Source organism: Haliotis asinina, chromosome 7, assembly GCF_037392515.1.
Source record: "Haliotis asinina isolate JCU_RB_2024 chromosome 7, JCU_Hal_asi_v2, whole genome shotgun sequence".
Lineage (NCBI taxonomy): Eukaryota > Metazoa > Mollusca > Gastropoda > Lepetellida > Haliotidae > Haliotis > Haliotis asinina.
Window position 1 is genome coordinate 39,978,266 of NC_090286.1, and position 12,473 is coordinate 39,990,738.

General features: G+C 39.7%; 1 protein-coding gene across 1 annotated transcript in view; it reads left to right on the forward strand.

Moving 5' to 3' along the window:
* The window catches only part of LOC137291751 (DNA repair endonuclease XPF-like), a 20,569-nt gene continuing 8,096 nt past the window's right edge, over positions 1-12,473 (forward strand). Inside the window, exons 1-13 of the mRNA XM_067823255.1 lie at positions 1-489; positions 2,099-2,195; positions 2,624-2,706; positions 3,478-3,600; positions 4,955-5,012; positions 5,629-5,781; positions 7,032-7,145; positions 7,860-8,008; positions 8,397-8,450; positions 9,735-9,804; positions 11,572-11,656; positions 11,973-12,124; positions 12,246-12,335. Coding sequence (XP_067679356.1) covers positions 416-489; positions 2,099-2,195; positions 2,624-2,706; positions 3,478-3,600; positions 4,955-5,012; positions 5,629-5,781; positions 7,032-7,145; positions 7,860-8,008; positions 8,397-8,450; positions 9,735-9,804; positions 11,572-11,656; positions 11,973-12,124; positions 12,246-12,335 — 1,302 coding nt within the window. The 5' untranslated portion in view covers positions 1-415. The remainder of the gene's footprint in view (positions 490-2,098; positions 2,196-2,623; positions 2,707-3,477; positions 3,601-4,954; positions 5,013-5,628; positions 5,782-7,031; positions 7,146-7,859; positions 8,009-8,396; positions 8,451-9,734; positions 9,805-11,571; positions 11,657-11,972; positions 12,125-12,245; positions 12,336-12,473) is intronic.

Consider the following 12,473-nt stretch of genomic DNA (forward strand, 5'->3'; position numbering starts at 1 on the left):
GAAAATTATTGTGTACGGTATTATCCTTTAGTTAGTACTAACAAAATGTCTGCGCCCATGAAACAACTTGTGTTTGGCTGATACAAGCACTTTTCCACTGAGGACAGTGACTATAATAGACTCTACTGTATGATCTCTGCTGCCGACAGCAGTGAAGATGTCACAGTAACTGGGTCCATGTCACAGTTTCATGTCAAACTAGTCACTCATTTATCGGGTTGACGAGTGCTGGAACTTCAAATTGGAAGTTGAAGTTCAGTAAATTGAGAAATATAAAAAATCTATAATCAACGTCCCAGTAACAGGACAACTACAAAATGCTGCTGACATGTCATCTGTAACTGAACTGTCAACCGTTGGATAACACAATAATATATTTGGTGGGGGAAATTGGAATATACAATAAATCCTGAAAATGGCTCTGTTGGAATATGAAAACCAGATGTTTCTGGATTCATTCCATGAAGACGGATTGACACTTCTAGCAAAGTATGTTGTTTTTCTATGAAAATTATACCTATCAGTACAGTAGTTTTTATTCTGCCATTGTAACTCTAGTCTGTTTCTGTTTCATGGGTCAGTCTTGTTTGGTATAGTGGTATGCTAAGGGACCGTTCATAATTTATAACAGGGTGTTGATGATGATTGTTATGGAGTTGCATGTACAATGTGAATGACAACCACCCCCAGAAATTAATGTACAAAATCAATGGCCCCCTTTAACATGTGTACAAAATTGATGACAGAACAAAATATGTGACCCCCTCTTAAAATCATCAGAGTTTATTGTGTTTTGTAGACCAGTATTTATGTAGTATATATATATATTCCATAAGCATGACCTTTCCAGTGCTATGATATCATATGAACATCACGCTGTCAATGTGACATATAATGCATCCACTCCCTTTGAACAAAAACAATTACACAGTTGCACAGTTAGCATGGTTAACATGGTTAATGTTCTCTAATAAATAGAGAGTGGTGTTTTCATGTTATTGTAAGTATTGATGCAAGCCGCTTACATCACAGTGTGGGATCATAGCTAGGACATGTTGTTAGGTTACGACAAGTTGCTAAATATTGCTTTCTCTCCTTATTGTGTTAAGAGCATGGTTTATTTCTGTGTATTGGAAGTTTTCAGTCAGTAATAAAACCTGCCTGAACAATCGGAAAACAGTAGACTTGGTCATTGCAAAAATAGTGACAGTAGGAATAATATTCATGATCAGTAGACTCAGTTTTGACAGTTTCTGTAGGAAGAAAACCTGCATATTTTATGTGCAGATTATATTCAGTCTAAGTAGACTTAATCTCAGTGTATTTCGTTACACTCCACCACTGAGTCTAACAAAACCTAGTAGAAGGTCGCGTCAGGTAACCTTTGAGCGACAAATGGCCGTCCAATCAAATGCGAGACAGTTAAATAGATTTAGCCAATAGGACAACAGCTACTATTTAGGGATCGGAGAGATTTTCAAAATATTCAAGTCGCTGACACTGATCTCTCCACAAACAAAAATCCGCACATAACACAGTTATTTCACCTGCAGTAAATACGCGTTGGGGTTTCTGTTGACATGGTTACCATTAGCTAATATTTCTGCAAGATAACATCCTTAAATATTGCCAAAAACACTATTTTCAGCGACTGTTTACTCACCGTTCTCATGGTTGCACGTACGCCATGTGCATCACCCAGAAGCAAGCGTACACTAAATATCATCCGGAATCGTTCGGATATCTTTCCAGATAAAAAGATTTAGGGTTTGAATTGGTACCCAGCAAACACTAAGTTGCAAGAGGCAAGAAAATGGACCCGGTGGTCTGTATCTGTGACATGATTGCATGTCACCCCCTGCACCATGGATTGATGCTCACACTATCAGCCCTAGACTGTCTTGTACAGATTTGATTATGTTCATGCAGTGCTCTTGCAGCTAGAATATTGCTCCATGAGGTGTGAAACAAACAAAATCATATTCAATGATAATTTTTTCTAGTAGTTTACAGTGGAAATTGTATGCCAGATATATTCATATATCCTTCTAATATGACAGTTCACATATATTTAAGGTGTTTGTTTATTTGTTTTTAGGGGCCTTGGTATTGACAGAATCTTTGTGAACTTCTTGAAAGTATATTCTGACCCAGGCAGTTTAGTTTTGGTGTTAAACACATCTACTACTGAAGAGGTAAGTGAACCAGACAAAGTAAATGACCATTATGAATAAAAGCTACATCACTGGAGGAATATCATACATCTTGAAACTGTTTATGTTGCCTATTCTGGAAAACCCATCATTCCATTGTTAAGTGGTGAAGCAGTATGGTGTGGCATTAGTACAATGGCGATATTTTGCGTTAGGTTTGGTATACCATGGTACCATCCATCAAATGGGTATTTTCATGTTTTGTACCGTCATTGTATTCACTTTTTCAAACCTTATCTAAAATGTCTAGAAACTGAGTCATTTAGTCAAAATCTCTACATTTCTTTCTTGTCTACATTATGACGATATCTCATATACCAAACCAAAGGCCTTATGCTGCATTACGTACCATACAATGGTAAGACTAAGAGTGCATTGTTTCACCCCTACCATCTTTTGAATATTTGCAGGAATACTTCATTGAGCAATTGGAGTCCCAAGGAGTGAAACCGCTTCCAAAGGCAATTACGAATGAATTCAGCGCCAGTGATAGGTAATGAGAGAACTAAAAACAGTTAAGGTTGTAAAGTTTTAATGCATCTGACGTAGAATCAGCAGCCTCAACACACATAACTTTCAGAATCAGTACAATTTGAGTTTGTGGACTGGTTGCCTTAACATAACGTTATATATTTGAGATTACTTTCTCTTGCCATGGGAGCTGTGCCAGTTATCACTGGGTACCCAGAGTATGTGATTTAGGCTACCATATTTTTGTGGAAGCCTTGGTTGGGTAGGCCACTATATTTGTGTGGTGGTGGTTCACTCTGGGAAGGTTGGTTCAGCCCAGCTGAGCAATAGATGTTGTATTTTATTGAGACAGGGTAATCTCCGATATAACATGTATTGCATCTTATCACTTTTCAAAAGACACTTAGTGGCCTAGTGGTTAAACTTTTCACTTGTCAGGCCAAGTGGAATATTGCTAAATGTGACATGAAACGTAACTCACCCCCAAATGCATTAGAGTTTGTCTGTTCACAAGTTACAGTAAAATGTGAAAAGAATATAGATACACAGCACTGAGTAAATGTATGATCATGATGATGGTCTTGTTTGTCCAAGACATGTTGTTGTGTGGGTTTTGTGGGGTAGGAGTGCCAAGTGGTTAAAGAATGTGCTTATCATACCAAAGGGTTTGCACATGGGTATATTGTGTGTAGCTTATTGTGGTGTTCCCTGCCGTGATATTGCTGAAATGTTGTCAGACCCCTCTCTCACATTCACTGGAGGAAGTTAGGATTCTACTGTGTTTTGATTTCAGGTTAAACACATATGTTGAGGGTGGTGTGTTGTTTATTACCTCTCGGATCCTGGTTGTTGATCTGCTGACTGACAGAGTGCCCATCGATCATGTGACTGGCATCCTGGTTTACAAGGCTCACAAGTAAGTGATTTGGGTAGGGTACCCAGGTTGAATGGGATGTTAGTACAGTGAGGATTAAAACAGTGTATGAAATAAGGCCTGTCCAAAATGCCTGAGAATGTTAGATTTCTGACAGAGGGTCTTGATTTACAGCTAACCAGTCCGATGACCTGGTAAAAAATATTAGATGTGCCATACATCTGAGGAAATTCACAATATCATGGTGTCTAGTCTGGTTAAATCCATTTCAGGATGGTAACATTTTAAAGTTACCATCCCTGATGTCTGGCTGGGTTTTTGGCTGATTGAGGTGGAGATCTGTGATGTATGTTATATCCCATTTTGCCTACAGTCCCAAGTTACCTACATCCCAGTTTGCCTTACTGTTGATAGTATTTGACTTTTGGCCTATAAAATAGTGGAACAACACATTTACCCATCACTGAAGTGTATGTTGTTGAGTTTGGAGAAAGGATAATTATATAATTTCACTTAAATTAAATGACATTGTGATACTGGTGATTAAGAATGGTAAGTTAAAGTTTCAAATCTGGTTGTTCCTTATAATGCAACAGAGATAAAGACATCTGCTCAGCTTATCAAATACAGTGGAATCTGTCACATCTGGACTCTCTGCTATCCGTTTTTCTTCACAATGCTGACTACTCTCTGAGTCTTGGTAAAATTGTTCTTTAATCATTAAACCTTGCTTTATGAACCAGAGTCTCTCAATTAAGGATTGTAATCTGGTCTTAGCTGACTAAAATAACAGTCAGTTGAATAAACATCTTCATTACTTCTGTTTGGGTCTAGATTGTGGCCAACTCACACAAAGTCATTTTGTGCCGTTTGCTCACATAAAGCAATATGTTGTTTTCTTGCCCTGAAAAAAAGTTTGATGAACATGTAACCTATAGATATGCTGACCAGTGTCTGTGGTAAAGGACAAATATTGTCTGTTCCTGACTGCTTTACAATCTGGACAAATGAGTCAGTCCCAGACAAGTCCATAATAGACAGATTCCACTGTAGACAAAACCCTTTTCCCATTCATATGAAATCTCGAGTCAGGTGTCCAGTTCTAATGAATAAAAATGCATTCAGAAAAAATAAGGATATCTTATACCTGGAAACACTATGTTGTTGTCATTTTCCCCATATTGCCTACAATATACTTTTTGTCAAGTCTATTTTGGTAATGATAGAACAGGTGAGCTTATTTATTTTACTTCCTGATCACTGGAAGATACCATGTTGTTTTAATGCAGATCTTTACGGGTGAACAAATGAACAAAATGTGTGAAACACAAGCAGTGGATGTAATCTTGAAAAGCACAAGTCCGAAAGTTTGGTTATATATGTTGTTTATTTACAGAATCATTGAGTCATGTCAAGAGGCCTTCATTTTGCGCCTATATAGGTCAAAGAACAAGGTAAGTCTTAAAACATGATGAAAGAAGAAATTGCTAAATGATATTGGCAGTAACACAATATCTTCATCTTAAACCATGAAATCACAGACATGCTATTTAATAATAAACAATAGTTTATGCCGAATTGTTCTTTTTATAATGACACGTGAAGATCAGGGGTAGAATAGGCCTTCAGCAACCTATGCTTGCCATAAAAGGCGACTATATGCTTGTCGTAAAAGGCGACTACGGGAACGGGTGGTCGTATTCGCTGACTTGGTTGACACCTGACATCAGTTCCCCATTGCATAGATTGATGCTCATGCTGTTGATCACTGGATTGTCTGGTCCAGACTTGATTATTTACAGACTGCCGCCATATGGCTGGAATATTGCTGAGTGCAGCGTAAAACTATACTCACTCACTTGCTCTTTTTGTAATACAAATTAGCATAAAAGTAGAATATAACTGATATAACTCATGTATAATTTCAACTGATACCAAATTTCTAAAATGTATGCTGATGAATGATAAATCTAACATGCTGATGATCATGCGTCAAGACAGTACAGATTAATTCTCATAAACAGTCTGTTTAAAGTATTCATACTGTTAAATAAACTTCAACTTTTGCAGACAGGATTCATCAAGGCTTTCTCTGCCAGCCCAGAGTCATTCACCTCAGGGTTCTGTCAGGTGGAGAGGGTAATGAAGAACTTGTTTGTCAAGAAGCTGTTCTTATGGCCCCGCTTCCATGCCAGTGTCGTGTCATGTATGGAGAAACACAAGGTCAGTCAACATAGTGAGGGCAGAATATCTCCTGGTACTTTAAGGTTACATGTGTCACTGGTGAATGACCGTTTTCATGGTGTGCTGGTTAGAGTGTCCTCCCAGAGAGTGGAAGGTTTTGGGTTGGATCTCCGGCCGCGTCATACCAAAAGACGTTTTAGTACTTGCTAGTCCCTGCATACGGCATTAATGGGTACAATGAGGATTTTTTGGCCTGGAATCAGTATGATGTGTCTGCATGAGGTATTCATGTTTAACTGCTGCATGGAATCTCTGTGAGCTAGCACTATTAAACCAGCTTAAGTCTGGGCTAGTTCAGCAGCCACACACATGCATATATGTCATCATATGAGTGACATATTTGTAAGAGTTACGTTGAACCCCATTTCAGCTCACCTCACTGTTGAGTCATTTAGACCATCAGACTCTGAGTCAAGGGATGCTTACGAATGTACTGCAAGTAAATCTCTTACACCTTACCAGAACTGTTATCATGATAAGTTGTGAATGTTGAAGAGACTTGTTCCAAATGTGGATAATATAGTGGCCATTTACATTAGGTTAGGTGATCAGGTCTTGTAGTAGTTTCTTCTCCATTTTCAAATCATATTTATCAGGGTTACAAAATGGTAGGTGAACTCTTTTGTTGATTTTGATCCTGATCTGAAGACTCAGAGAAGGCTGCCACGATATTACTGTCCATCATTATTGCTCAGTCACTCACGTCTGTGGTAGATCTCAAACATACCTTGTCATTTGCTGTTGGAATTCCATCCTGACTTCGTTGACACATCATCATATCCCAACTGCATAGATCAATGTTCATGATGGTCTCTGCATGGTCCAGACGGGCTTATTTACAGACTGTAACCATATGGCTTGAATATTAATATTCATTAATATCCACAAATGTGTCTCACCAACAGACAAATTTGCAGGCTGACCTGCATAGTATGACAGAACTGTTGATTTCTGTGGTATTAAACACCAAACTAGTGAGTGTGTGAGTTTACTTTTACACTCATCAATATCTCAGCTACTAGTATATGGCATCTGTCTTAAAATAATCAAGACTGGACCAGACAACCGAGTGATTAACAGCTTGAGCATCGATCTGCACAACTGGGAACCAATGACGTGTATCAACCAAGTCAGCCAGCCTGACCACTCAATCCTGTTAGTCACCTCTTACGACAAGCATGGGTTACTGAAGGCCAGTATTCTAACCTTTACTGGTGTGTTTGTTTCAGGTGGATGTGATTGAACTGCAGGTGCAGATGACGTCCACCATGACGGCTTGTCAGACAGCCCTGCTGGACCTCATCAATGCCTGTGTCAATGAGCTGAAGAGGTGCACACCCAGTGTAAGTATCCCACATCTTTTAGGTGTACTTACACTAGAAACAAGTGCTTACCTTTCTATGTAAAGTAAGTGTGAATGGCAGGTAAAGCACAACATACTTACCCATGAACACCTTGTGCCATCACTGGCTTTCAGCTATGACTCTCATAAGTCTACCGTGTATATGATGTGTTTGGTTCCAAATGAAATTTGGAGACTACCAATTCTGCATAACATTCATCTAATTTGCCAATACAGTACCCTTAGTATAGGAGGTACAACAGTCATAGTGCTATGATTGCTTTGTGACAGTGGGCCCCGTGTTTCTGTTTTATTGTGTGTTTGTGACTGATTATTCTGTGACTTTGACCTTGTCTTTGTGAATTGTGATTTTTGACTTCTTTGTGTGTCACATGTTTTAGTCGCCAATACACTTTCTCAATAGAGTACAGATTCTAGTACTTTTCTGTGATCTAGACTACCAGTTGTCCAACTTTCATGTTTGTTGAAGTACTGGTGACTGAGTGGATGGCTCACTTTGTGTACTGGCGATTACTGGTAGGTGCCTCTGAGTATGGGTTCAAATCCTGGATGGGACATAACCCAACAATAAATACTAGAGTCTGTACTTTGAGAAAGTGTTGCCTCAAATATGACATGTGCTGCATTTGAGTACTTTCTTAAAAGCACTGTAGAATCATTCTTTGTGCATATTTAATACTTTTGTACCTTTCAGATTGATACAGATGAAATCACAGTGGAGAATGCTTTAGCCAAATCTTTTGACCGGGCTATTCGACAACAGCTGGACCCAATATGGCACCAACTAGGTGCTAAAGCAAGACAGCTTGTCTCCGATCTGAAAACTCTCCGTCTCATTCTCAAGTTTGTAACACTCTCACATATTTCCCAGAATGATACATTATAATTAATAGTAAAGAATCTTACTGATTGGCCAATCAGCTGTGTGAAAACTCATGTGTTTGTGACATCACATCTGACCCTGTTTTCACTTTGAATTACAAATGATTACAGTTTACTGTGATAATTGGACAGGGGTGATAATTATAGTATTAATAATTTGGATGATAGTTATAGTATCCCACAGTTCATGAATTGGATACTGGTGAAATATGTGATCTCATCATTTGATAGGATGATTTGGTAGGAACACAAGGCTCGAGACGAAAATGATGGAATATGAGTCATTTTTAACACTCTCTTATTTTGAATACATCCTCTGAATATTTTACCCCATGTTTTCTCCTTTTAGACATCTTACCCAGTATGACTGTGTGACCTTCTACAGCCTGGTGCATTCAGTGAGGTGGGTTGATGGTGTTTGTATGTCCGTTCTTACTCACTTGTTAACGCAATATCTCATGAACTGTTTTACCCATTGTGTTAAGATTTGGTGGCAGCCTACATTTGGGGATTTTTTGGATTATGCAGACCCCACTTTTCAAACTCTTATTAACATGACAATTAAAGAACTGTTTTAACCAATGACTTTGGGTTTGGGTGACCTTTACCTTATCTTCAAGGTCATAATGACACATTGAACACATTGTAAATTTTTTTTTTTTTGATGCTATATCTCATGGACTTCAAATTTAGTGACAGCCTGTATTGGTGGATTACACAGACACCAGTTGATTTGGTTGACTGTGACCTTATTTTCAAGGTTGACATGAAACTTTGACTGTTTTTCAAACTTATGTTCACATGATATCTCATGAACTGTTGTACCCAATGTCTTCAAATTTGGTGACAGTTTACATTGGGGGATTATGCAGACACAAGTTGACTTGGATGACTTTGACCTTATCTTCAAGGTCACCACGACACTTTGACCACTTTCCAAATTTATGTAAATGCATACTTTCATAAAAAATGGTACCCAATGTCTTCAATATTTTGACAGTCTGCAGTGTGTGATTATGCAGGGACCAGTTCTTTCAGGCATCTTGTATGTGGTTGTATGTCACCAAAAAATAAAAAGTAGGAAATATGTTATAAATATTTCATTATTCTTTAGTAGCAAGGGACATTACCATATTAATGGCAAACACATGTTTGTATGTGGATGTCCTGGAAAGACATGTTAATAGCAAACACTTGTTTATAACTGGATGTCCTTTAAAAACATGGAGGTATTGGAAATTGACTCAGAGTGAAATATGATAAATAACATTGCAACAACAGCATTCACGGCACAATCTGACCTATACATCCAAAAATAATTCAGTTATAAGCCATAGAGGGACCCTGAAGAACCCACCCTACCATCTGCTTGTGTGATTGAGGAGAGAGTGAGGACGGGCAAGCAGAGGTTACGTGGGTGCATTTGGCGGGAAGTAAGGGAGGTAACTCGAGAGTGAGTGACTGTATGTTCGCTTCATGGGAATTGTAGGGATTGAAGTTTCCACTTAACCATTTGGAAGAGGGGAGAGAGAAACCAAATAGACATGTGTCAGGATAAGTATAGAATATCAAGTTTATGATAAAAATTGCACTCATGCCATTATTACTTACGACTTGTGGAAGACAACAATGGATGGTAGTTAATGTTGTGTAATTTCAAGAGTTGTGTTTGTTTTTGTCTTTGCAGGACAAACGAAAAGACGTTTGGTCAGAACACTGGTTGGTTGTTTCTTGATGCTGCTGACAGTCTGTTCGTGGTGAGTTTGATGGTCTGTCATTGACGGAGGGGAGAGTGAGTGGAAGTGATCCCTTGATCCCTCCATATCACACATTTTATGGATTGGCTTCTTTAACATAATAGATGCAATGTTTTGGTGTAGATGCTAACATTGTTATCAATAAGACCATTTACAGACTGCCACGATATAGCTGGAAAAATCTGAGTGCAGCTTAAAACTAAACTCACTCACTCACTCACTCTGAATGCCGCTTAGAAAAAAAATGGTCAGGTGAGTCCATTAATGGAGCAACTGACGAGCGATCAAAATGGAAGCGTGCAGTGATAAATGACTAACAGTGGGTGAAAACGGGGGTGAAAGTGGAGTCAGTTGGTAGTTAAGAATATATACTACCGACAGAAAATAAGGGAACCAAGAAATTGAATGTAGATGACTTTGACTGTGACAGGGTCCGTTATCGTGGCGTATCTCCCAATGACAATGGAATTTCGCATAATGCATGCCCAGCACGTGCTACACGTGCATACAGAAGTTAACTCCTGCAAATGTACTGTAGAAGTCGCAATCACTAATGCAATAGAGATTGACACTTACTGACAGAAATGCCTCCGAGGCAGTATCTTGGTGAAGCAACAAAATGGAGAATTGTGGGGATGATAGAGAGGGGGACATCATTATGTGAAGTTGTCCGGCAGATGGGTAAATCAAAAAGTGTAATTTCACGCCTGTGGGATAAGTACCATCAAACGGGTGGGGTTGCAACGAGACCTGGGCGTGGTAGACCAAAATCAACGACACCACGACAGGATCGTCTCATTACGTTGATTGCTCTACGCGATAGGTTTAAATCGGCCCCTGCCATCAATCGAGAATTCCGTACACTCACTGGAAGACGCTTTTCAATCTCAACCGTTAAAAACCGACACTATCAAGCTCGTCTGAAAGCAAGACAGCCTTTTAAGGGTGTCACCCTTTCAGCTCACCATAAGGGCCAAAGATTGGCATGGGCTAGGCAGCATCAGGGATGGGCTATGCACCACTGGCGTTACACCATGTTCTCTGATGAGTCAAGGTTTTGCCTATGATTCACAGATGGCAGAAAACGTTGTTGGCGTCGGAGCGGGGAGCGATATGCCAGAGCAGCAATTCTTGACCATGATCGATATGGAGGTAGTAGTGTCATGGTTTGGGGTGGGATTACACATGACAGACGATCAGATTTGGTCATCATTAACGGAGCCATGACTGGTCAGCGATACGTTGACCAAATATTGCGTCCTGTTGTGGCTCCATTGGCTAGAGTTATCGGCCGAAATTTTGTATTCCAAGATGATAATGCCAGACCACATGGGGCCGGAATTGTCTCCGTTTATCTCCGACAAGAAGGTATCCAGACATTGGACTGGCCCTATAAGTCCCCAGACCTGTCCCTAATTGAACATCTCTGGGACGTTCTTGGTCGAAGGGTGTACGCCAGGGACCCAGGACCCGCCAACCTGGCCCAGCTTGGTGCAGCTCTCCAAGAGGAATGGCGGGCAATACCACGGGCAACCATCCGGAAATTGATTAACAGCATGCCATCAAGGTGCCGTGAATGTGTTGAAAACATGGTGGACAGACCAGATATTGAACTTGACATCTAAAATGGATTTAGTGGATATTTAAAGTAGTTTCAAATTCGCTATTATTTCATTAGTTCCCTTATTTCTTGTCTGTAGTATAGTTGGCTTTATAGGAGACAGGACGTAGACAAACTCTCTTGACTTTGATGTGTTTATTCTCCAGCATGCTAAAGACAGAGTCTGGAAATCTGCACCGAAGAAGAAGAAAACTGGAACTGAAGATGACGACAAGGTGAAGGAGGAACCAAGTATGTCCTCAATCAGTTCTTGACAGATTATATATATGTGGCTCAGATTCACAAATGACAGATTCAGTGAAGAACAGATGGAGGCGTAGCAGTAAAGGTTCTTGCTTGTCACGTCAAAGACCTTGATTTATTTCCTCAGATGGATACAGCGTGCAAAACAATTTGATGGTGTTACCCACTTTGATATTGCTGAAATATTGCAAAAAGTGATGAAGTAAACATACTTGCCTGCATGCCCACCCGTTTGCACAAATCCCTGCCTTCCTCTTCTAGATTTAATGGATGGTCTATAATGTGAACTGTGTTCTCGCTGTAGTCCCTGTGCTGGAGGAGTGCCCCAAGTGGAAGGTGTTGAAGGAGGTGTTGCGAGAAATTGAAGAGGAAAACAAAAAGTGTGACTCTGACCTTGGCCCTGGTAGAGTCCTTATCTGTGCTGAGGATGACCGCACATGCAGCCAGTTGAAGGAGGTAAGACACAGATCTTCATAAAATATTCAGGCAAGTAACAAGTTCAAGCCAATGTCAAGGTCTTTGCAAACATAGCTACAAGTACATGTACCAGAGATCCTGCACTCTTCCTTTGTTTCAGTTCCTATGTGATGGTGGCAAGTCTATGTTAGCCCGACTGTACAACAAGTTCTTAGCTGTGAAAGGTGGCCATGTAGAAGGGGAGAAAGATGTAAGTGAAGGGAGGTTACACTATTTGTTTTTCAAAAGTTGAGTTAATTCATTTGATTCACTTCAACAGCATAGACAGATATTCAGTTCTCATTAAATTCACTTACCTTTAGGATAGTTACCATTGAGTCATTGTGCT